Below are 25516 nucleotides of genomic sequence, written 5' to 3'. Positions count from 1 at the left end.
GGCCAGTGAAGGGCTCTATGGACTAACATTTTCATTTCAAGTTAGTGTGTGTAGTACCTAGTCAGACTGTGGTAGAGGGAGAGAGGAGAGTGGTTAACTACATTCAGCTTGGAAACTCTTGTTGGAAGGCATTTGGTTATTTTGCAGTGGAACTGCTGGATGAAGTGGAACAAGGTGCGATGAGAGAAAAGGCATCTTCTGTCAGGTATGGTGGAGTAATTTGAATAATTTTCTTAATTATGATTTTACTCAAATGCATACATTAGGGTAGAAAGGCTTACCTCTAATTCATTAGCTATGCAATTTCTCAAATGGTCTGAGGTAATAGAAGGGAGAAGAAATAGATGGATATTTTCTTCCATCTTTAGATGATATCTTCAAATCAGTGTAAAAGCAGTGGATGAGTGGGTCCTCTATGAAATGGAGGTCTAGCTTCTTTACCATTGATATGTGGCAAAATCTGTATGAGCATCAGCAACAAAGAACAATTTTCATCTTAGTGTTGCTTTTTGTAAGCATAGTCTAAATACAGAAAGAACCAGGATGGATAAAGGTGAAGACCTGAACATATGTGAGTCTCTTTCTCCTGCCTCTGAGCCGCCAACCACCTCTCTGCTGAGTGACCTCAAGTTCAGCCTATCAGGTGAGCACTGGGGCTCTGACTTGTCTAGGGTCTCTATTGTAGTCCACAACTCTTTGGAGTTGGCATAACTCTGAGTTAAGGTTCTATATGTGCAGTCTCTGCCCTCACTGAGCTCCAGTGCAAGAAACAGACACTAAATAAGATAAAGGAGTATCACATACAGCATGCTAGCACCAAATGCTAAGGGGAAAAAAATGGAAGAGAAGTGTGTGAAGAGGGTGGTTTTACAATGTTAGGGTGTTCAGGACAGGCCTCACAAAAATGGTGACATTTGAGCCAAAGCCTATAGGAGATGAGGGCTTGAGCTGTGTGGATATGTGGGGGAAATGTTCTTTAGGCAGATAAAAGAATTAATATAAAGGCCCTGAGATAGGAACATGCCAGGGTCTTGAAGGAATAGCTAGATCAGTGTGATCAGTGTAGATGGAGCAAAGAGAAGAGGTAGTTGGAGAAGAAATGACATAGGCATTTCATGGAGGTCATTGTAGATGTTCAATACTAGACTGTTTACTGTTTCTTTTGGGTTTTTTTAGACTGTTTTTGCTTACTGTTGATTTATGATAGACTTTAAAATCTGGTAGTGTTAGTTCTCCAACTTTGTTCTTTTTCAGCGTTGTTTTGGTTATTCTTTGTTCTTTGCATTTCCCTATGAATTTTAGAATCAGGTTGCCAATTTCTGAAAAAAAATCCACTTGTATTTTTACTGGGATTGCGATGAGTCGATAGATCGGTTTGGGGAACGTTGGCATCTTAACAATATTGAGTATTCCAATCTGTTAATGCAGTATATCCCTCTATGAGATCTTTAATTTCTTTTCTTTTTTTTTTTTAAAGATTTTATTTATTTATTTGTCAGAGAGAGTGAGCACAGGCAGACAGAGTGGCAGGCAGAGGCAGAGGGAGAAGCAGGCTCCCTGCTGAGCAAGGAGCCCGATGTGGGACTTGATCCCAGGACCCTGGGACTGTGACCCGAGCCGAAGGCAGCCACCCAACCAGCTGAGCCACCCAGGCTTCCCGAGATCTTTAATTTCTCAACAGTGTTTTGCAGTTCTTGGTGTATAAGTCTTATACATATTTTGCTATGTTTATCCCTAAGTATTTCATATTTTATACTGTTATCAATGGTATTTTAAAGAATACTTCTACTTCCTATTGGATAGTTTTGAGCAGAAGGGTAACATTAACTGACTTCTGTTTTAACAAAGTTAGTCTAGATACTGTATGGATACTGAGAGAAGGAGAAAGGTAAAAGCATGAATACCTATTAGGCTATTGAAATAATTTTAAGGTGAGCTGATATGGTGGCTTGGACCATAGTGGTAGCAGTACAGTTGGTAAAAAGTGGTGGACTTCTGAACGTATGTTGGGGTGTAGCCAGCCCAGTCTACTGGTGTATTAGATGTGCATGTGAAAGGGGAGAATCGGGGCACCTGGGTGGCTCAGTGGGTTAAAGCCTCTGCCTTCGGCTTAGGTCATGATCCCAGAGTCTTGGGATCGATTACCCGCATCAGGCTCTCTGCTCAGCGTGGAGCCTGCTTCCTCCTCTCTCTCTTCCTGCCTCTCTTCCTACTTGTGATTCTGTCTCAAATAAATAAACAAAATCTTAAAGAAAAAAAATAAAAAAGAAAGAGGAGAATCATGGTGATTTCAGGGGTTTGGGTGTAAGTAGCCTGAAGTATGGAGTGCAATTCAGCTGGCATGGGAACAGTTCTGAGTGGAACACGTTTTGGGAAGATGATTAAGACTTTAGGTCCTCCGAAGTTTGAATGTCAGCCTAGAGAGGAGGAGATAGGTCTGAGATGGAGATAAAAATGTAAGAGTTAGCTGATGGAGTTTTACAGCCTTGAGACTAGATGAGATTACCAGGAGAGTGAGTATAGGTAGAGAAAAAGAGGTATGTGGACTGTGGCCTATGCCACGCCTAAGTTTTAGAGGTTGGAGATGAAGAGAAACTATATGTTATGCTATACCTCTAATCTTTTAAATTACATGATTTAAAACCATAATTAAGGACCCAGAGAATTCCAAAAATGTGGACTATGGCCCATCTCCGGGATTGATTTACTTATTTATTTTAAGATTTTATTTATTTATTTGACAGAGAGAGAGAGAGAGAGAGAGAGTGCATAAGCATGGGGAGTAGCAGGCATGGGGAGAGGGAAAAGCAGGGCTCCTGGCTGAGGAGGGAGTTGATTTGGGACTCAATCCCAGGACCCCAGGATCATGACCTGAGCCGAAGGCAGACGTTTAACCAAGTGAGCCACCCAAGCACCCCGGACTGATTTATTTTAAACTATTATTTTTTATTATGAACATCCTTTGAAAAGTAAGTGTCTTGAAATATTTAAGACATAAGTCTATGAGGAGGGAAACATTATTGGATTTTCACAGGAAATGATTAAATAGTTTAATTCATAAGATTATCATTGGTAGGGCTTTTATTCATTCTCATTTGAGAAACAGGATGCTGGAGTGTTCACTGTGTGTTGGGCTGACACAGGTGATAGTGAAATAACATTAGACAAAGTTGCAATAGCGGAGAAATTTATGAGGATGGCTAAAATGAGTGGGAGGGCTATTCTATTGCCAAAGAAGACACATATGTCTATTACCATCATTCTCCTGCAGAGGAAGAGGAGGTAACATACACAGTCATTGATCAGTTCCAGCAGAAGTTTGGTGCTGCAGTAAGTATTGTCCTTGATCATTCCAAGTATTGTCTGCATATGGGTATCATGTTTATATCTCATAAATTTCTCTCTTATTGTAAGACCATTGATGCTTTCCCTAATAAATTCCCAATAAAATATCTGAGGACCTGATAAATGTTAGGTATTGTTCTGAAGTCTAGGATAAAATAATAGTAAAGGCAAAGTTCTTTTTTTTTTAAAGATTTTGTTTACTTATTTGACAGAGAGAGAAATCACAAGTAGGCAGAGAGGCAGGCAGAGAGAAGGGGAAGCAGGCTCCCTGCGGAGCAGAGAGCCCAATGTGGGGCTCAATCCCAGGACCCTGAGATCATGACCTGAGCCGAAGGCAGAGGCTTAACCCACTGAGCCACCCAGGAAGTTCTGACCACCAATGTAAACACTTCCCCCGGCCCCCAAGATTGATTGATTGATTGATTGATTGATTGATTTAAGTATTCACTACACCCATTGTGGGGTATGAATTCACAACCCCGAGATCAAGAATTGCATGCTCTTCTGACTGAGCCAGCCAGGCACCTGAAGGGGTTTACATTTTATTGCAAGAAAATAAACAAACAGTTGTCTATTAACTGATGATAAGTGCTACGAAGAAAAATAAATTGTGGTTTGAAAAGTAAAGTAACAAGGAGCTCCTATTTTATGTAGGGTGGACAGAGAAAACCTCTGTGAAGAAGTAACATTGGAATAGCCATTTGAAAGAAGTAATAGAGCTAACCATATAGATATTCAGCTAAGGAAATTTTGAAAAGCGTGAATAGCAAGTGCAAAGGCCCTGAGGCTGAAGCACACTTAACTTGTATGGAGGAACAGCAGGGAGGCAGGACTACAGTGAAGAATGATAGGAAATGGAAGTGGTCAGGAGGCAGAGCAGGTAGGGTTTTTTGGACATTACAAGGAGTTTGAGTTTAACCTGAGTAGGTTGGAAAGCCATTGGCAGTTTTAGAGGAGAGTCAGAAATTTTTTTACTTACATTTTTAGAAGTCCATTCTACATGCTCTGTTTAGGCAATTTCTCTATAGTCATTTATGAATTTCAGATGTGACAGTAACTCTTCAGCCTAGGATACAGTTCACAGATGGATTTCACAGGAGTCATTAAGCTTTGTAGATACGAGTTTATGCTTGTGTATGCACAGGTGAATTTCTTTAAGGGAGAGTTAGCTTTCCACAGATTCTTTTTTCTCTAACCACTTAAGAGAGATGTAGTCCATATAACATTAAATTCACCAATTTAAAATGTAGGGTTCACTGGATTTTAGCATATTCACAGAACTGTACATCCATCACAATCAATTTTTCTTTCCTTTTTTTTTTTAAAGATTTTTAAAAATTTATTTGATAGAGATCACAAGTAGGCAGAGAGAGAGGGGGAAGCAGGCTCCCCGCAGAGCAGAGAGCCCGATGTGGGGCTTGATCCCAGGATCCTGGGATCATGACCTGAGCCGAAGGCAGAGGCTTTAACCCACTGAGCCACCCAGGCGCCCCTGGATATACCATAATTCATTTATCCTTTCACCTTTTGGGTTCTTTCTACTTTTTGGCTTTTATGAATAAGGCTGCTATGAACATTCATGTACAAGTTTTTGTTAGCACATGTGTTTCCATTTCTCTGGGATAGATGCTTAGAAGTGGAATTGCTGGATCATATAATAACTCTATGTTTCACATTTTAAGGATTGGCCATTGTTTTCCAAAGCTGCTACTCCATTTTACATCCCCACTAGCAAGATATAAGGATTCCGATTTCTCCATATTCTAACACTGTTGTCATCTGTCATTTTAATTATAGCCATCTTCGTAGTGTGAAGTGGTATCTCATTGTGGTTTTTATTTACATTTCCCTGATGGCTAATAATATTGAACATTTTCATGTGTTTTTGGATGTTTATATATCTTCTTTGGAGAAATATCTATTCCTTTGCCCATTTTTGAGTAGGCTTTACTCCCAGTGTGGGCCTTCAACTCACAACCATGAGATAAAGAGTCACATGCTTTACCAACTGAGCCAGGCAGGTGCTCCTCCTTTGCCTACCCCACCCTGCAACAACATGAGGCTTGAACTCGACCCTGAGATCAAGACCTGAGGTGAGATCAAGAGTCAAACACTTGATCAGGTGAACCACCCAGGTGCTCCCTTTGTCCACTTTTTAATTGTGTTGTAAGAATTCTTTATATATCAACAGATTCTTGAAAGGGTCCAATGACAGCAACAAAAAATGAGATAAGAAACTGGAAATTTGAAGAGGTAGTTGGAAATTCTTGTCAACAAAGAAATGCAGGTTTTATTCCCAGTTCCACAGCCTTCTTGCTGTTGGTTGAGGGTGGAATTGAAATTCAGTCCCGTTTTTTTCATCATCGATGGAAAATACTCAATGTAGAAACCCTCTATGCTCACTAAAGGAAGATATTGTGCTAGTGAAAGTTACCATGCCCTTCTTTCTTGAGTTATTTACCTACCTGTAAGATGGAGAGACTCTTGTATTATGTAGATATTTTAACAGATTATGGGTTAAGGGTTTTAGAATTGTATAATGTTTTGAAATAGGATAAGATTATAGATAATCAAAGGGTCAGCATGTGTTCCTGGAATAGCACTATATCAGTTTTGAGTAACTTAATGAGTCTAAGACTTTAAGGGACCTGTTGAGTTCTTATTTCTCTCATTCTAAACAGTATATACTGTGAGACTCAGCCACTACATGAGTTCCTTTCAGGTACAGTAAATTGTTCTGTGTTAGGGCACTGTTGCTTACATGAGGAATCTGGTCATAAAGAGAAATCTTTTGTTGTAGCATTAGCGGTAACACAAGGTATCTGAGTTTTCAACTCTTATCAGCATTTAGGATATGAATGATTTATTTTCCAGTTGTGTTATAACTTTACAAAAACTGAAAAGAAATCAGAAATATTCAGGGGCACCTGTGTGGTTCAGTGGCCCAAGCCTCTGCCTTTGGCTCAGGTCATGATCTCAGGGTCCTGGGATCGAGCCCTTCGTTGGACTCTGCTCAGCGGGGAGACTGCTTCCCCCTCTCTGCCTGCCTCTCTGCCGACTTGTGATCTCTGTCAAATAAATAAAATCTTTAATAAACAAACAAACAAAAAAGAAATTAGAAATATTTGGTGTGCTGTGTGTGTGTGTGTGTGTGTGAAAAAGAGAAGCTGACTTGTGTTTTGGATTAGTCGAGTTTTGTAAGTTTAAAGCATACTATCCACTTTGTTAATTGCTAGCCTTTTACTTGTGCCATCCATGATGTCATAATCACAACATTTATTTTCTGGAGATCTTCTTCCTTTTTCTCTCCAGATGCTCCACATCAAGAAGCAGAGTGTCCTGAGTGTGGCAGCAGAAGGTGCTAATGTGTGTCGTCATGGGAAACTATGTTGGCTTCAGGTCAAAGATATTTTCAACTTTTTATTTTGAAATAATTGTAGATTCACTGGCAAATTGATTTTAATTGTCTTCTTTATGTCACCTCAATGTCACTATCCTATAACCTGTTTGGATTTTTTTTTCACTTTTCTAGTATTGAGTTTTTTCCTTTCAAAAGGAAAGAGCTTTTGCCTCTTCATGGGTTCACTTTTATAATTATCACTGCTGTGTCACAGGCTCTGCTTGAGGTCTTCTTTCCCAGCTCTTTTCTCCCACCTTAGAAATATGAAGAATTTCAGGGGCAGCCAGCTAGCTCAGTCAGTGGAGTGTGCCATTCTTGATCTCGGGGTTGTGGTTCAAGTCCCATGTTGGATGTAGAATTTACTTAAAAAAATAAAATCTTTAATTTGTCTAAGTAAACTCTATACCAGTGTGGGGCTTGAACTCACAACCCCGAGATCTAGAGTTGCATGCTCTACTGACTGCCCGGCATCCCCAAATTAAAATCTTAATATATGAAGTTTTTTTAAAAAAAGATTTTAGTTATTCATTTGACAGAGCGAGTGAGAGAGAAAGCACAAGCAGGGGGAGCAGCAGGCAGAAGCAGAGGGAGAAACAGCCTCCCTGCTGAGCAGAGAACCTGATGTGCAGCTGAATACCAGGACCCTGGGATCATGACCTGAGCCTAAGGCAGATGCTTAACCAACTGAGCCTCCCAGTCACCCTAAAGATTTTTTTTATGTGCAGATTTTTTTTAGAAGATTTTATTTATTTACTTGACAGAGAGAGAGAGAGATCACAAGTAGGCAGAGATGAGAGAGGGGGAGGCAGGCTTCCTGCTGAGCAGAGAGCATGATGCAGGGCTTGATCCCAGGACCCTGGGATCATCACCTGAGCTGAAGGTAGAGGCTTAATCCATTGAGCCACCCATGCCCCGCTATGTGCAAAATATTTATCTTTCCTTCTGGTTGGTAGCGTTCCACAACAGGATTCTTCCACATCATTTTCATTTTCCTAGGCCTGGGAGACGTCACGTGAAGGTCCCCATTGTGTCAAAAGTTTGTAGTGAGCCTTGAATAGCTGTAGGCTGGACAGCCACCTTCGGATCAAACTCAGCAGCATTAGTTTTTAAAAGAATTTTTTAAAAAGATTTTATTTATTTATTTGAGAGAGAGAGAGAAAGAGAGAGCATGAGAGGGGAGAAGGTCAGAGGGAGAAGCAGACTCCCTGTGGAGCTGGGAGCCTGATGCAGAACTTGATTCCAGGACTCCAGGATCATGACCTGAGCCGAAGGCAGTTGCCCAATCAGTGAGCCACCCAGGCACCCAACAGCAGCATCAGTTTTTAAAGAAGGCCAAAGAAGGCAGGCTGAATCCCCAACCAAGGTCTTCTATTCTTTGAGTCAGGACTTACCTCCACCTATTGAGAGAATGTATTTTGTTAGGATTGGCAGTCTGCCCACTTCTCAGGGGTACATCAAGGAGTCTACCCTAAATAATTCAAAATATGAAAAAGAATATGTGAGAACCTAGTGATCTTAGCATCATTTTCTGGTGAAAAATCAGAAACCATTTAAGTAGGTAACAGTAGGAGACATTACTGTAGATTTGATAGATCTTATGCAGCTGTCAAAAATTGATGACTAGTGCAACGTAGAAAAAAGGTTTTTTTGCAAAGTTATGAGTGGAAGAAAGCAGGATATAGATTGGAATGCATACTATCAGAGCCTTATACATTGTTTGCATATGAAAAATGGAAGGGAGCATTGTATGGCATGCATTGGCTCACTGAAGAAGTGTCTGAGCCATCCATGGCTTGGTTCTGCTCTAGGTGGTGCATGTACAGTGGTGAATCTGGCATAATCTCTCCTCTCACAGAGTTTGCAGTCTAATAGAGAATTATTTTTCAAAATTTTCTAATGTGTCTATTAAAAAGAGCAAGGAGTGACTCTTTTAAGTGTCCTGTTCTTGCAAACAACACGAAAGTTCTGAGAACGGATGTCAGGTCTGGCAATTGCAGCTATATCAACACTTGCTCCTGAAATGACAAAGATGACATCACGCTGCCCTGTTGCTGGCTCTCTAGACCTGTTAGGATCTCCCTTTGCCTTCATTCCCTGACTCAGTAGATGATCCAGCTATAATACTACCTTGGTGAATTTTATGATCAGAAACAGTCTAAAATCCTTATGATTGTATAAAATTGAACTAAAAAATGGTGTCTCACATCCTACCATTTGTGCCAGTTTATTTGTTGCCTATATAAAACTGCTAGAGAGAGGCTCCTGGGTGGCTCAGTCGGTTAGCGACTGCCTTTGGCTCATGTCATGATCCCAGGGTCCTGGGATTGAGCCTCAAGTCGGGCTCCCTGCTCCACAGGGGAGTCTGCTTCTCCCTCTCCCCGTGTTCATGCTCTCTTTTTCTCTTTTGGATAAACAAACAAACAAACAAACAAACATACAAAAAAACTGCCAGAGAGCCAGGATCTTCTCTTCTGAATAACTTTATGTAACACCTAAAGCAACCATGCATATCATGAGACTCAGAGAAATAGCATGCTGTGTTGCTAACAACAAAATGCTCTTCATTCCTCTTAAACCTATAGTCCTTGGAGTATTAAGATGCCATGGGTAAGCTATAAAACATTAAATTGGGGAGTGTAAAAAGCAAAAGACTAAGTCCACCAGCTTGTCTCTTTCTGCCCTTTTGAAAAATCACAGTGAGGGGCATATGGGTGGCTCAATTGATTAAACGTTTGACTCTTGATTTCAGCTCAGGTCATGATCTTGGGGTTGTGGGATTGAGCCCTGTGTCAGGCTCTGTACTTGGCATGGAGTCTGCTTGAGATTCTCTCTCTCCCTCTCCCCCTCCTCCTGCTCATGCTCTTTCTCTCTCTCTCAAGATCACAAATGGTAGTTTCTTTGCTTTACTTAAGGTCAATTTGAACTTGTTTTCCCTGAGAATCACTGAATGCCTGTTGTTTTCTTTAAAAGTGAGGATGTGAAATATTTTATCACATATCTTTCTTGACCGCAGATCCCCTTCCTTAGTTCCTTTTTACCCTATAATACGTGTGTCTGGATGGTCTATTGCAGGTGGCCACAAATAGCCGAGTTTACTTATTTGATATTTTCCTTCTGGGAAGTCGTGCTTTCAACAATGGACTTCAGATGGTATTAGAAGACAAGAGAATTTTGAAGGTGAGTGTGTAAGCTGATTTCCTCGATAGTAAGATTAGCAACCAGGTTCTAATTACTCTCTCTGTCTTCTGATTCCTTAGGTTATCCACGATTGTCGTTGGCTTTCTGATTGCCTCTCTCATCAGTATGGAATTTTGCTGAATAATGTCTTTGACACACAGGTACAAGCAGGGAAACCATGATTCAGTCCAGGGTATATAGCTCTTTTTTTTTTTTTTTTTTTTTAAAGATTTTATTTATTTATTTATTTGACAGAGAGAGATCACAAGCAGGCAGAGAGGCAGGCAGAGAGAGAGGAGGAAGCAGGCTCCCCGCCGAGCAGAGAGCCCGATGCGGGGCTCGATCCCAGGACCCCGAGATCATGACCTGAGCTGAAGGCAGTGGCTTAACCCACTGAGCCACCCAGGCGCCCCCAGGGTATATAGCTCTTATAGAAAGCCTTTGTGTGTGTGTGTGTGTGTGTGTGTGCCTTATTCCTGCATTCTTCTCCATGTAAGATGTCTATGCAATAGGTGACAATATTTGGTGAACTATAAAAGCACTACAGAAAAGTTACTTAAGGGGCGCCTGGGTGGCTCAGGTCATGATCTCAGGGTCCTGGGATCAACCCTCACTCGGGTTCTCTGCTCAGTGGGGAGCCTGCTTCCCCCTCTCTCTCTGCCTGCCTCTCTGCCTACTTGTGATCTCTCTATATATATCTCTCTCTGTGTGTCAGATAAATAAAATCTTAAAAAAAAAAAAGAAGTATTTTGGGCGTGGCTGGTTGGCTCAGCTGGTTGAGCATGTGGCTCTTGATGTCAGCTCCAATCATGATCTTGGGGTCCTGGGATGGAGGCCTGTGTCACTGGGGAGTCTGCTTATCTCTCTCCCTCTGCCCCTCCTCCTGCTTACATGCTGTCTCTCTCTCAAATAAATAAAACAAGTATTGAAGAATTTTTCTCTAATTTTGCTCCAGAATTTGTCAAATAAGAAGCAAGCTCTGGGTGGTGCCTGGGTGGCTCAGTCTTTAAAAGTCTGCCTTTGGCCTGGGTCATGATCCCAGGGTCCTGGGATCAAGCCACACACTGGGCTCCCTGCTCAGTGGGGAGCCACCTTCTCCCTCTCCTGTTCCCCCTGCTTGTGTTCCCTTTCTCACTGTCTCTCCCTCTGTCAAATAAAAACTAAAAAAAAAAAAAAAAAAAAGCAGCAAGCTCCAGGGTACCTAACTAGCTTAAACAGCAGAGCATGCAACTCTTGATCTTGGGATCGTGAGTTCAAGCCCCATATTGGGTGTAAAGATTACTTAAAAAATAAATAAGTAAAGTCTTAAAAAAAGAAGCAGCAGCAGCAGCAGCAGCAGCAGCAAGCTCTGTACTGTATAGCATTCAGAAACTTGAACAATTTGGCAGGTCATTCAGAAGTCTGACATGAGACACTTAGTGTGAGGTAACAGTCACATCTGTGCCTTTAGCTCATATGTACCAGTTAAGACTAATAGCTAGTTAGCATCTAGCTCAGAGATGCAGGTTGTCTTAGATATGCCCCAAAAGCCTATTCTGGGCCAAAATAGTCTGATTATATATGGTTCTTCTCTGCCCTAAAGAATCCTTGAGAAATGAGAAGTACTTAGAGTATACTAACTTGCTCTTAGAGCTGATCTGAGTTTCTGGTATGGCTGTGAGAATAGTAAAACCACTAGCTTTCATTATATCTCCTTTATGTTCTTCTAGTCTTCTAGGTTTATGCCAGTCAAAGGGGACAAGTTGAATATGTAAGTCTATAAATAGACTTTGGAGAGGGGTTAAAATAATGAATTAGCTAATTATTTCTTATTATTTTTAAGTAATCTCTATACCCTTAGCCAATTATTTTTGAGCAAAAATTCTGAAAAGCTCAACATTGTTTTTAAATATGGTTCAAGTTTGCTCCTATATATCTTCCCATAATGAACTTTATGCTACTTCTCTTTTGACATGTTCCTTGGGCCTTCTTTCAGGATCTTTCTCTATATAGAGATTATTTCTAGCTTACTCCAAAATGTCAGAGAATTGCTTATTGTTCCCGAGACCATTAGGCTTCTTGATTAGACTCCATATGAACATGTTAGCACATCTTTCTGTATTTATTTTTCAGACTTCCATAGTACAAGAAGCAGGAATTGAGAATTTTTCCAGTTTTTTCCCTTTAACACAGTGTACTCGCTTCCTATTGCTGTTGTAACAAATCACCACAAATTTAGTAGCTTAAGACAACATAAGTTTACTCTTTTACAGTTCTGGAGGTCAACTCTCTGCAATCATTCTCACTGCGCTAACACGAAGGTGTCAGCAGGGCTCCTTTCTTATGGAGGCCCTCAGGGAAGTCTGTTTCTCTGCCTTTTCAGCTGTCACTGTATTCTTTGGCTTGTGGCTCCTGCCATCTTCAAAATGTGCCACTGTTTGCAGTCACAAACTGGTAGTCACTTGGTGGGCTGGACCAAGAAAGCACACATAAACCCAGTGACATTTGGCTCTGGCCAGCAACTAGAGGGAGATACATAGCTGTATAAGTATATAGAATTCTATTTTATTTTAGTTGAGTTTTGGCAAAACAGAAATGAGAAAAGCATTTTAAATTTCTGCTTACAAGCCTGTTGGTCTTTGCTCAGTGACAGTGGAGTGGGGGGTGGTAGGTTAAGAAGGAGCGGTTATTGATGGCTAAAGGAAGCAAGAAGTTGGGAGAACTTCGAGCTTTGCATGGAAGTGAGGAAAGCTGGCACAAACGTTTTCTAGAGTACCGACTTTTTTACTGAAACTTTTTAACTGATCCCAGTAAGAGAGGATTGCCCACTGATTGCCCTGAAGCCTAAGTGTTGTGACAGCACATTTGTTTTTTAATAATACTATGATATTAGCGTAGAGAAGTGTGAATAGATATGCAAGAGAGCAAGTAAGAGAAAAATTGTATTCATATTTAGAGAATGACATAATTTTCTTTTTTTTTTTCTGGGAGAGAATCCCCTAAAAAAAACCTCTCTAAGTTTTAGAAAAGATATTCAGTTGATTCTGAATTGTTTGTTTTCAAATAAAGAATTTGTTCTTCTGTTTGTTAGAAAAAAAACAAAAATGCACCACTACAGTCTCTGCTTCCAATGCCCCATCACCTCCAGTGACTTGTAGCCAAATCTTCCTGTGCCTCCCTCTTGTTTAGGGACATTTAGGATCCACCCAGATAATTCAAGATAATCTTTCTATCTCAAGAGTCTTAATCACTCCTGCAAAGTCTGTTTGCTATATAAAATAACGTTGATAGGTTCCAGGGGTTAGGGTGTGGATATCTCTGTGGACCACTATTTAGCCTACCACACAATTTTTAAAACAAATTTTTTTAAATTAACATATAATGTATTATTAGCCCCAGGGGTACAGGTCTGTGAGTCGCCAGGTTTACATACGTCACAGCACATACCTTCCCCAATGTCCATAACCCCACCACCCTCTCCCTACCCCTCTCCCCCTGGCAACCCTCAGTTTGTTTTGTGAGATTAAGAGTCTCTTATGGTCTGTCTCCCTCCCAATCCCATCTTGTTTCATTTATTCTTTTCCTATCCCCCCAAACCCCCCACATTGCTTCTCAATTTCCTCATATCAGGGAGATCATATGATAATTGTCTTTCTCTGATTGATTTATTTTGCTAAGCATAATACCCTCTAGTTCCATCCACGTCGTCGCAAATGGCAAGATTTCGTTTCTTTTGATGGCTGCATAGTATTCCATTGTATATATATACCATATCTTCTTTATCCATTCATCTGTTGATGGACATCTAGGTTCTTTCCATAGTTTGGCTATTGTGGACATTGCTGCTATAAACATTCGGGTACATGTGCCCCTTCGGATCACTACATTTGTATCTTTAGGGTAAATACCCAGTAGCGCAATTGCTGGGTCATTGGGTAGCTCTATTTTCAACTTTTTGAGGAACCTCCATGCTGTTTTCCAGAGTGGTTGCACCAGCTTGCGTTCCCACCAACAGTGTAGGAGGGTTCCCCTTTCTCCGCATCCTCACCAGCATCTGTCATTTCCTGATTTGTTAATTTTAGCCATTCTGACTGGTGTGAGGTGTTATCTCATTGTGGTTTTGATTTGTATTTCCCTGATGCCAAGTGATGTACCACACAATTTTTTAAAGATTCATGTATTAGAGAGAGCAAGCGAGCACATATGCAAGCATTGGGGAGAGGCAGAGGGAGAAAGAGAAGCAGATTCCCCACAGAGCAGGGAGCTGCATGTGGGGCTGATCCCAGGAACTTGAGATCATGACCTGAGCTGAAGGCAGATGCTTAACCAACTGAGCCACCCAGGCGCCCCAAGATCTTATTATTTTTGAGTCATCTCTTCACCCAACATGGGACTCAAACTCACAACACTGAGATTAAGAGTTGCATGCTCTACCAACTAAGCCAGCCTGGTGCCTCTCCAATTCTTTTTTTTTTTCCTCCCAATTCTTAATTGTATTAGCTTTCCTTGCCAAAATTTTGCCAGAGTTGCTGATAAGTAATACAAACAATTCTCAAATTTATCTTCCTTTCCCCATTGCCTAAAGGTACTAAGGAGTAATAGATAATCATAAGGCAGGCAAACAAAAGGAGTGGAAAAGAAGGTGGATGAGGATACTTTAAAGTTGGGTGATCATTTTTTTTTCTTTCCTAATTTTTCAGAATTAGTTGACTGAACAATTTTTCTGATGACATTTTCTGTCATGTGGGTCCTTAGGGAGATTGGTATTTAAAGACATTTTTCTAAATATATTTCTGCCATGAGATAGCTGTCTATGTAATCTATAGACAGGTTTTTGTTTTGTTTTATATTTTTATGCCACAGGTAGCAGATGTCCTTCAATTTTCCATGGAAACAGGTGGCTTTCTTCCAAACTGCATCAGTTCTTTACAGGAGAGTTTAATCAGACACCTTAAGGTAGCCCCTAAATATCTCTCCTTTCTGGAAGAAAGACAGAAATTGATTCAGGTGAGTATTGAAGCATGTCCCATATGACATTAATTTTTCCAAGGGTTTTGTGAGTGGGATCATCAGCATATTACATAGACAAGTGGCAGCAGCTGTGTAAGCATATGAGCATTGCCAAAATTTTAGTTGTTTCAAATGGGAAGTTTGAGATTCCAAGTTGATAAAAGCCAGGATTCAGATTTGTTAGTTATCAGAAAGTACTCTGAAATAAATTTACAGTCCTCCAGGGAAGGTTTTTGTTGGGAATGTTGTTTAAGGTGATGGAACAAAACCATCCCAATTATTTCTTTCAAAGTAGAATAAATTTTCCTTAGCTCCTACTAGCCTCACCTGCACATTTGGATCATGACCATATTGTTTGTAGTTTTGGTCCTGTAATTAAATCTACTCTCTTCAGTTTTGAATGAGAAGCCCTGATTGATTGATCGATGGATTGATCTTTCTCTCTCTCTCCCACAGTCCCTCCCTGTCACCCCATCTTTTCCCTCTACATAAACACACTTAATATATATATACATAAGGGGGTGTGTTTGTGTGTATTTTCAGAAATACACTGTCATTGAAGAAAATAATGGTAATAGTGTTTTAAGTTAAGCGACCCTTAGATCAACGGTTATCTTTAAAGTTTTGCTTATTATTCAGGGAAAATTGTCTGGGTATCTCTAGGAAAATCCAGAAGTGTGGTTCACACGACCTCTTTCACCCTCCTTACTGAAAATTTTGGCCCTGGAAGCTACCTATCTACTACCCCTTCGTCTGGTACTCCTGGATGAGATGATGTCTGACCTAACCACCCTTGTGGATGGGTACCTGAACACTTACCGAGAAGGGTCTGCAGACCGCCTGGGGGGCACAGAGGTAGGTGTGGCAATCCGAGACTGTGTTTTTAGCACTTCCATTCTTGCCCCATTGCTCATGGAGGGCACAGTGATACCCGCTCTTCCCAGTTTTGGGAAACCACAAGGCTGACTTGGTCATAAACATTTTTTTTAAAGATTTATTTACTTATTTATTTGACAAAGATCACAAGTAGGCAGAGAGGCAGACAGAGAGAAAGGGGGAAGCAGTTTCCCTGCTGAGCAGAGATCCCGATACAGGGCTTGATCCCAGGACCCTGAGACCATGACCTGAGCTGAAGGCAGAGGTTTAACCCACTGAGCCACCCAGGCACCCCAGTCATAAACCTTTAAAGGAGCTATAGCTTGGGCTCCATTCATCTCCTTAAGTACGTCTTTGCAGTATTAAGTTATACTTTGTCAAAGAATGGACAAATTTGAGATTTCATTACCAATGTGTAAGAAGCCAGCACAATGTAACGGAACTATAGACTTGGAGTTGGCAAACTATTGCCCTAAGGCCACATCTGGCCCACAGCCTGCTTTTGTGCCTCTCATAAGGTCAGAAAGAAGGCTTTTTATGGTAGGCAACAGAGATCATTTGTGGCTAAAATAGTTGCTGTTTGGCCCCTTACATAAAAAGATTGCCGTCTAGGGGCACCTGGCTGACTCAGTCAGTGGAGCATGTGACTCTTGGTCTTAGGGTCATGAGTTTGAGCCCCGTGTTGGGTGTAGAGATTGCTTAAAGGTAAAGTTTAAAAAACAACAAAAAAGTTGCATCTGCTGCTATTGCTGCTAATAGCCATTCTTACTTAGGAATACTGAAGCAAAATCCTAAATAAAATAATAACATTTTTTTATATGATCCCTGCTTTGATGTATTATACTTCTCTTTAATGTGTTGCAGATTTCTGCTTGCAAGCATCATACAGTGTTAGGAAATTCTCCATTTTCCTAGAACAAAGAAAGTCTTATGATTATCTCATATACGCTGAAAAGAATGTAACCTTTCTGTATTTTGCTCTCACTGTTTAGCAAAAAAAGAGCAACATAAAAATCCTTATATACCCTGTTCAGTTGGAGAATTTAAATATCTTTCATTTATCATTGTAAAACCAAGGAGTTTTATAACTTTTAGTAATTTGTTTTCATTTTTTAAGGCTGAAAAGATGTGATAATATTCTATATACATTACTGATTAAAGTTGGAATACAGGATAAAACATATCTTAAACAGGAAGTCTACATAATGTTTGATTTGGAACACTGAAAGCATTCCCATTAGTATCATGAAAATACAAAAATTGGGGCGCCTGGGTGGCTCAGTGGGTTAAAGCCTCTGCCTTCGGCTCAGGTCATGATCTCAGGGTCTTGGGATCAAACCCCGCATTGGGCTCTCTGATCCAGGGAACCTACTTGCCCCTCTCTCTCTCTCTCTGCGTGCCTCTCTGCCTATTTGTGATCTCTGTCTGTCAAATAAATACATAAAATTTTAAAAAAATACAAAAATTGTGACTACCGCCACCACCTTAACATTTTTTGAAGCTATTAGCCAATGAAAAAAAATTTTTTAAAGATTTTAATTATTTGTCAGAGGGAAGAGCACAAGCAGAGCAATCTGCTGGCAGGGGAGAAGCAGGCTCCCTGCTGGGTGAGGAGTCTGATGCAGGACTCATCCCGGGACCCTGGGATCATGACCAGAGGCCAAGTCAGCCAATTAACTGACTGAGCCACCCAGGCATCCCGCAAATGAAATTCGAAGAAAAAAAAAGACAAACTATAAAAAATGAATAGGAGGAATCAAAATTATGACTTGCCGATGATACAAATGAAAATGTAGAAAATCAGTGGAAAAAGATTACTACAAACAAAAGAACAGTTTCATAAAATGGGTGCAAATATAAAATGACAATTGATAGTTTTTTTGCATCTGTATATACAGCAAAAAATATATAATGGAAGAAATACCCATTTATAATTGTAACAAAAAGATAGATTACCTAGAAATAAATCTTATAAGAAATGTGAAATATAAAGGAAACATTAAAATATCACTGAATGGCATAAAAGCAGACTTAAATGAATGGGGATGCTAAGCATTTTTAGCTATCAATTACTCTTGAATTAACTTCTGAATTTGCCTCTATTCCAAGAAAAATACTACCACCAGCATTGTTTTGGCAAACTGTGAGTATAGTGCTTATAAAGATAAATACATATAAATAAGACTTGTCCTGTCAGATATTAAGTCATATAAGTCTACATTAAATAGAAATCATTTGGGGGCACCTGGATGGCTCAGTTGGTAGAGCATGACTCTCATGATCTCAGGGTTGTAAATTTGAGGCCCATGTTGGGTGCTGAGATTAGTTAAAAACAACAACAACAACAACGTTTTGTGACTGGTACATGTGTAGGCAGATCAATGGAACATAGTAGAGAACCCAGCAAAAGATCCAGTATCTATCTGCCAGTATGGGGGCACCTGGGTGGCTCAGTCAGTTTAGCATGTGCCTCTGGCTCAGGTCATGATCCAAGGGTCCTGATATCAAGCCTTGGGCTTGCTGCTCAGCAGGGAGTCTGCTTCTCCCTCTTCCTCTGCCCACCTCTTGCCAGTTCTCTCTCTCTCAAATAAATGAGTAAGATCTTTAAAATTTCTGCCAGTATCATTGGGATAAAGGTAGAATTTCCAATTAATGAGAAAAAGATAATCAATAAAAGGCTTTAGGTAATTGACTAAGCATTGTATGGGAAGAGAGTCAAAGTTGGATTACCAAAATAAATTCCTTGGATCAAGTATTTATGTAAACAATAGGATTATAAAATTATTAGAAAAAACAAAAGAAAATTATTTCACAGTGAGGAATGCTTTTCTTCCGGCCTCCCAAGTTCATTGAAGAATAATTGACAAAATTAATTGTATATAAACATACATTGTGATGATTTGATATACATATACATTGTGAAATGATTATCAAGACTAAGATAAGTAATGTATCCATCAACTCATATAATTAACTCTGTGTGGTAAATATGCTAAAGATCTGCTCTTAGCAATTTTCAAGTATACAGTACGTTATTATAGTAAACGTGCAGTGCATTAGATCCTCAGAATTTATTTATGTTTTTACAGTTTTTTCCCTTGTAGTTGAAAATTTGTACCCTTTAACCTCCATCTCCCCCTTTTCTTCTCCCCCCAGCTGCTGGCAACCTCCATTCTATACTGTTCCTATGAAATTAGCTTTTTTTTTAAAGATTTCACATATAAGTGATACCATACAATATTTGTCTTTCTCTGTCTGGTTTATTTCACTTACCATAATGCCCTTTAAGTGCATCCATGTCACAAATGGCAGCATTTTCTTCCTTTTTAATGGCTAAATAATATTCCTGTGTGTGTGTGTGTGTGTGTGTGTGTGTGTGTGTGTGTGTGACATCTTTTTTATCCATTCATCCATTTATGTAAATAGGTAATTTCCATATCTTAGCTATTGTGAGTAATGCTACAGTGTAAAGGGAGTGCAGATATCTCTTAAAGATAGTGATTTCACTTCCTTTTGTACATATACCCAAATATGAAATTGCTGGACTGCATGGTAGTTCTATTTTTATTTTTATTTTTTTAAGATTTTATTTATTTGACAGACAGAGATCACAAGTAGGCAGAGAGGCAGGCAGAGAGAGGAGGAAGCAGGCTCCGTGCGGAGCAGAGAGCCCGATACAGGGCTCAATCCCAGGACCCTCGATCCCAAAACCCTGGGATCATAACCTGAGCTGAAGGCAGAGGCCTTAACTCACTGAGCCACCCAGGCGCCCCACATTTTCTTAATATATTCTTTATGGTAGCATTTATGTAATGACAGAATACTGGAAACAACCAAATATCCATCCATATGGATTTTAGTTAAATTATGGCATATCCATACAGCCCTTAAAAATGCTGATAGGGAAAAATCTCCAAGACAAATATTTTATTTTATTATTTTTTAAAAAGATTTTATTTATTTATTTGACAGACAGAGATCACAGGTAGGCAGAGAGGCAGGCAGAGAGAGAGGAAGGGAAACAGGCTCCCCACTGAGCAGAGAGCCCGATGCGGGGCTCGATCCCAGGATGCTGGGATCAAGTCCCTCATTGGGATCCTTGCTCAGCAGGGAGCCTGCTTCTCTCTCTGCCTCTGCCTGCCACTTTGCCTGCTTATGCTCACATTCTCTCTTTCTCTCTGACTAAACTTTTTTTTTTTTTTTAAGATTTTATTTATTGGGACACCTGGGTGGCTCAGTTGGTTAAGCGGCTGCCTTCAGCTCAGGTCATGATCCCAGCGTCCTGGGATCGAGTCCCACATCAGGTTCCTTGCTGGTCAGGGAGCCTGCTTCTCCCTCTGCCTCTGCCTGCCACTCTGTATGCCTGTGTTCACTCTCTCTCTCTCTCTGACAAATAAATAAATAAAATCTTAAAAAAAATATTTTATTTATTTATTTAACAGAGATCTCAAGTAGGCAGAGAGGCAGGCAGAGAGAGAGGAAGAAGCAGACTCCCTGCTGAGCAGAGAGCCCGATTCGGGGCTCCATCCCAGGACCCTGGGATCATGACTCAAGCCAAAGGCAGAGGCTTTAACCCACTGAGACACCCAGGCGCCCCTCTCTGACTAAATAAATAAATAAATAAATAAATAAAACCTTTAAAAAATTCTCTTAAAAAAAATCAAGATGCAGAAGAATATATATAATACTATGATACCATTTGTGTAAAATAATATTTAGGAAGAGTTATCAAAATAAAAGGTTGGGGGGAAACTAAAATCGAAAAACGCGGTGCAATGAAGAAATGAAAATGAATGCATTTAGTAACAGATATATATACACAAACATAATCACAGATGCATAGACTGTATCTTTGGGAGGCTACATGAGAAGATGCACTTGCTAAGGGGACTGGGAACAGGTTGGGCAGGACACTTATTTTTCATCATTAATCTTTACACATGCACATACACATACACAACACACATGCACAACACACACATGAAATGGATTCAAAGTATTTAACTTAATCAGAAATAGTACTACCATAGTTGAATACACTAGAGGGAGCCATAAGAACACATTTGAATTGATGCTCCCTTGCCAAATACTGTTAAGTATAGCTGAAGTGATTTTAAGGACCATATTCAGAAGTTTCGTTAGAATGGACTTATTTTCCTGTTCTTTTCTTAGCCTACATGTATGGAGCTTCCAGAAGAACTGCTTCAACTCAAGGACTTCCAGAAGCAGCGCAGAGAGAGAGCTGCAAGAGAATATAGGGTGAATGCACAGGGACTCCTAATAAGGACAGGGATATGTCCAAAGAAATCAGTGACAGAGACAGTGGGGAAAGAGGGGAAAGGGGGGGTTTCATTGCTTTGTAAGAACTCTACGCCAGATAAAACTCCAGGTTTTACATCTCATCAGGATGGAAATTTGCTGATAGAAAAATCTAAAAATAAACAAACTCTGACAGAATCTCAACATCAACCTCCCATGAAGGAAGAAACCAGTGAGGATGGTGTCAACAAACTCATTTGCCCTGAGCCAGAGGGGCTAGAGGACCAGGGGAGAATAATTCAAAAAGAACACGGTAAGATACCCAAACAGGAATTTCAGACAAGTTTATTTTTGAAAGAGGAGATAGAACAGTTACTGATGCTGGAAAACAAGGAAGACCTAAAATGCACAAAACAAGATGTTTCAGTGTCTCCTTCCCTTCCTCAGGAAACCAGAGTGTCTCCAAGTGACACCTTTCATCCTTTTAGAAAGGCTGTGCTTCCCACACTTCCTCCCTGTCCAGCCTTGGAGAAAACCGATTCTTGGATTAATCTCTCTCCAAATTTATCTTAGAGATGTGCAGTTTATTCTTGAGACCGTGAAGGTGGCTCATTTCCTGTGCCAGAAGGACTTTCCTCAGTGCTTAAGTTGGTCATGTTGTAAATTTAGGATTGCCTCAGTCACAGAGGAAGACTTCAGCAAAAATTATATCCTCTTGCTTACTCCTGCATGCCTAGAATTTGGTTAGGAGGGAATGAATAAGTTAAATAATGGAAGAAGTAAATGTTTTGATTATGTCACTGTGCAGAAATGTTCCCAGTGTTTCAGAGTGAATGATTTCTCATAATTTGAAGAGGGGAAAAATCTTAGGCTTAGTACCTGGAAGAATCTTTACTCTTAAACTCTTTTTTTTTTTTTTTTTTTTTAACGTAAGCCCTATGTCCAAAGTGCAGCTTGAACTCACAATCCCAAGTTTAAGAGTTGTATGCTCTACCAACTGAGCCAGCCAGACGCTCCTACTTTTAAACTTCTGTTGTATTTTTTGGTTTGAAAGGGGTTGGTAAAAGTTGTATCAATAAGTTTTAAAAAATTGGTACCTGATAACTTTACCAGTACATTTTTCTTTTTTAAAATACTAACTCTAACTTGTCAATTATGCCTCAAAAAAGCTAAAAAAAAAAAAAAATACGGACTTTAGTTTTGAATTTTTAATGTTTTTTCTGTCTTATATCATAGATAAACACAAATTAATGTTACTAAGGAATCAACATCCCAGTTTTAATTTCTTTTGATTCCTTTACTTTTAGAAAGTTTTGTCTATTTTCGTAACAAAGTAGGGACTTCTTTTGAGTACATCTGTTATGTAAACTTGAAGTTTGAGTCCCTCTATTTTCCTGGAGTTTGTATACTTTCTTTTGTTATTTTGTTTAAAAATTTTTTTAAAAAATTTTTTGTAGGTTCCACACCCAGTGTGGGGCTTGAACTTAAAAACCTGAGGTTGAGTTGCCTTCTGTACTGACTGAGCCGAGCCAGCCAGGTGCCCCAGTTTGGTACTCTTTCTTAGGGTGGAAGGAAGGTGGCTTGTACTGAAACCTTTTTATATTGAGTACTTGCAAGTTGCTCACATTTTTTTTGTGTACAATAACTAATAAACCTGTTGTGCCATTGGATTTTTTTCTTCATTCGGTCACAGTAGGAATAAGATAGAATATGTCTGGATTTCTAGGTCTGGAGTCCAGTGTAAAAAACCTGTTGAATCTCATACAGGACTAATTTATTATGCTTATGGGAAACTTAGAGACAGCCTATAAGGAGGAACATCCTTGTCTGCACTTGCTGATTCTGAGTGCCACCAGAAAAATAGCTGTGCCCTTCCAAACTCCAGAATGCAGATCTAGTCTAAACTAAAGATGAAGGCAGGTCCAAGAGCATCAGCTCGTCCCTGCAGTTCCAGTGTCTCACTTGTCCTTCGTTGAGAAGGTCACTTTGGGTCAAGGTGGTTTCTGGTTCATCTTGGGTGAATACATCTTCAGGTTGAGCCCAGAATGTGGTTAATCCAGGTTTACTCTGGAAAGTGCATGAATTCTTGTAAAATTTCTAGAGCGGATTTAACTTCCTATGGAACCATTAAATTGCCACACGCAACATATATACATAAAGGCTACAAAGAAAAACAAAACACTCTTCATATCAAAAGAAGAAGTCTTGTTTCATTAGGTATGTTTGACTATATTTGAGAAGAACCGGGGTGTCTGGATGGCTCAGTCAGTTAAGCAACTGACTCTTGATCTCAGCTCAGGTTGTCATCTCACAGTCATGAGTTCAAGCCTCATGTTGAGCTCCACACTGAGCATGGAGCCTACTTTAAAACAAAAAAAGGCATAAAAAAAAGAAATAAAAACCAATGGACTCTGTTAGGCCTTTGCTGTGCTGCTCAATTTGATAGCCACTAGTCGTATGTGTGGCTATTTAAATTTAAAATTAAATTAATTAAATTTAGAAGTTCAGTTCCTCATTTGCACTTGCCATATTTCGAGTACTCAATAGTCCCGGAGACTATAGTGTATTGAATGTCACAGGTGAAGAACATTTCCATTGTTTGAGAAGTTCTTTTGGACAGTGCTAGTTGAGAGGTACTTTGACTCCCAGAACTAAATGACCTTTTTGGGCGTCATCACAGTATTTTCTTGGTGAAACTCATACCTGGGACTGGACTGTTCTCCATATCCTCATTCTAGTCTGGAATGCCAACCTAAACCCCATATGGGCACCCAGCTCCTACCATGAAGTTCTGCTTGAGCTAGAGTAAAAAAATCCCTGCATTGTTAAGCCTTGTTGCTAGTCCTCTGTGCCTTTACTCAGACTTCTTGTCTAAATTTTGCCCAGAATTTGGGGAAATCCTAGGTTCTTATCCCACTCCACCACTGAGTTCTTTACTTTGTATTTTCTAGTTGAGAGTTAATAAACCACACTACTTGGTTTCCCAAATTCTTGGGGTCTTATTTTAGTCTACACTAATTTCATGCATCTCTTCTACTCAGGTCTGACTTCTGATATCACCTTTATGTACATGACCTACAATTAGAGCTTCTGACAAGCAATCTGGCCCTTTTACTTTGGGAATTAGGAAATGGAGTTAAATAACTTCCCTGGACAAAAATACAGAGAATAGAACCAGTGTTGTTTTTTGGTCCATTCAGTGTTCTTTCAACTTTATGATGAAGAGTCATTGCAGCAGCTTTGCCTCCAATCTGGCTGTGGGCTTGATAAACCCTAATAGGACACAATAGAATTTTAATGCCTTACAAACCTTTCATTCTTTTGACCCAAGGCAAGTCCCGGTAACAAGCTGAGATGAGGCCTGGGGCAAAGTAGGGGGCCTCCGGGTGATTAGTGAGGTATACTTATCATAAATGCAATTATTATAGTAGTAACACAAATAAATACCTTACAGGACATTTAGAGAATAAAGAGAAAAAAATAACTCTCATCCCATATTCTACAACCCTTCCCAGTATTTTGAGATTTTTCTTTCTCTCTCTCTCTCTTTTTTTTTTTAAGATTTTATTTATTTATTTGACAGACAGAGATCACAAGTAGGCAGAGAGGCAGGCAGAGAGAGGAGGAAGCAGGCTCCCTGCTGAGCAGAGAGTCCAATGCTCCATCCCAGGACCCTGGGTTCATGACCTGAGTCAAAAGCAGAGGCTTTGGGGCGCCTGGGTGGCTCAGTGGGTTAAGCCTCTGCCTTTGGCTCAGGTCATGATCTCAGGGTCCTGGGATCGAGCCCCGAATCAAGCCCCGAATGGAGCCCCACATCGGGCTCTTTGCTCAGCAGGGAGCCTGCTTCCCCCTCTCTCTAGACCTGCCTCTCTGCCTACTTGTGATCTCTCTCTCTCTGTCAAATAAATAAATAAGAATCTTTAAAAAAAAAAAAAAAAAAAAAGCAGAGGCTTTAACCCACTGAGCCACCCAGGTGCCCTGGCATTTTTCTTTAAATCTTTCATTTTTTTCTCTCTCTTCCTCTCTTTCTGTCCCAATCTCTCTCCTCCCCCCGCCACAATTGAAGCAGTCATATCCTAACATAAATATACTTAGTTTGCTTTTTATATCATGTATTTTTCCATTTCATTATCCTAACATTTTTAGTAGGTGTTAATTTTAAAACTTATATACTATTAAATAGAATTTAGAAAATACAGGGAAATAAGAAAAAAATTTACTCTTATTTCTCTAACTCAACAGAAAAAGCAGGTAACATTTTTATTAATTTCAGTGTTTATGCATAGGTTCCCTCCATATTGTTGTAATCATACATACATGAATATATTCTAGCCTATGAATGTTCTTCCATGCTGTTGCACAACCTTTTTAATGATTTTTTAAAAAGATTTTATTTATTTATTTGAGAGATCACAAGCAGGCAGAGAGGCAAGTGGTGGGGGTGGGGAGCAGGCTCCCTGCTGAGCAGAG

The 25516-nt window shown here is 39.9% G+C and overlaps 1 protein-coding gene across 1 annotated transcript in view; it reads left to right on the top strand.

Moving 5' to 3' along the window:
* Positions 1–21619, top strand: part of LOC111140659 (exonuclease 3'-5' domain containing 1) — a 31628-nt gene extending 10009 nt beyond the window's left edge. The window contains exons 4-12 of the mRNA XM_022492862.1: positions 148–205; positions 522–643; positions 3272–3330; positions 6658–6744; positions 9818–9922; positions 10003–10083; positions 14765–14908; positions 15575–15766; positions 20960–21619. Of these exons, the coding sequence (XP_022348570.1) occupies positions 148–205; positions 522–643; positions 3272–3330; positions 6658–6744; positions 9818–9922; positions 10003–10083; positions 14765–14908; positions 15575–15766; positions 20960–21619 (1508 nt within the window). The remainder of the gene's footprint in view (positions 1–147; positions 206–521; positions 644–3271; positions 3331–6657; positions 6745–9817; positions 9923–10002; positions 10084–14764; positions 14909–15574; positions 15767–20959) is intronic.
* The last annotated feature ends 3897 nt before the right edge of the window (positions 21620–25516 follow it).

The sequence above is a fragment of the Enhydra lutris genome, unplaced genomic scaffold (assembly GCF_002288905.1).
Source record: "Enhydra lutris kenyoni isolate GAN:26980312 unplaced genomic scaffold, ASM228890v2 scaffoldscaffold4, whole genome shotgun sequence".
In the NCBI taxonomy this organism is placed as follows: domain Eukaryota; kingdom Metazoa; phylum Chordata; class Mammalia; order Carnivora; family Mustelidae; genus Enhydra; species Enhydra lutris.
Note: the sequence above shows the minus strand (reverse complement) of the source record. Positions and strands in the feature narration are given on the sequence as shown.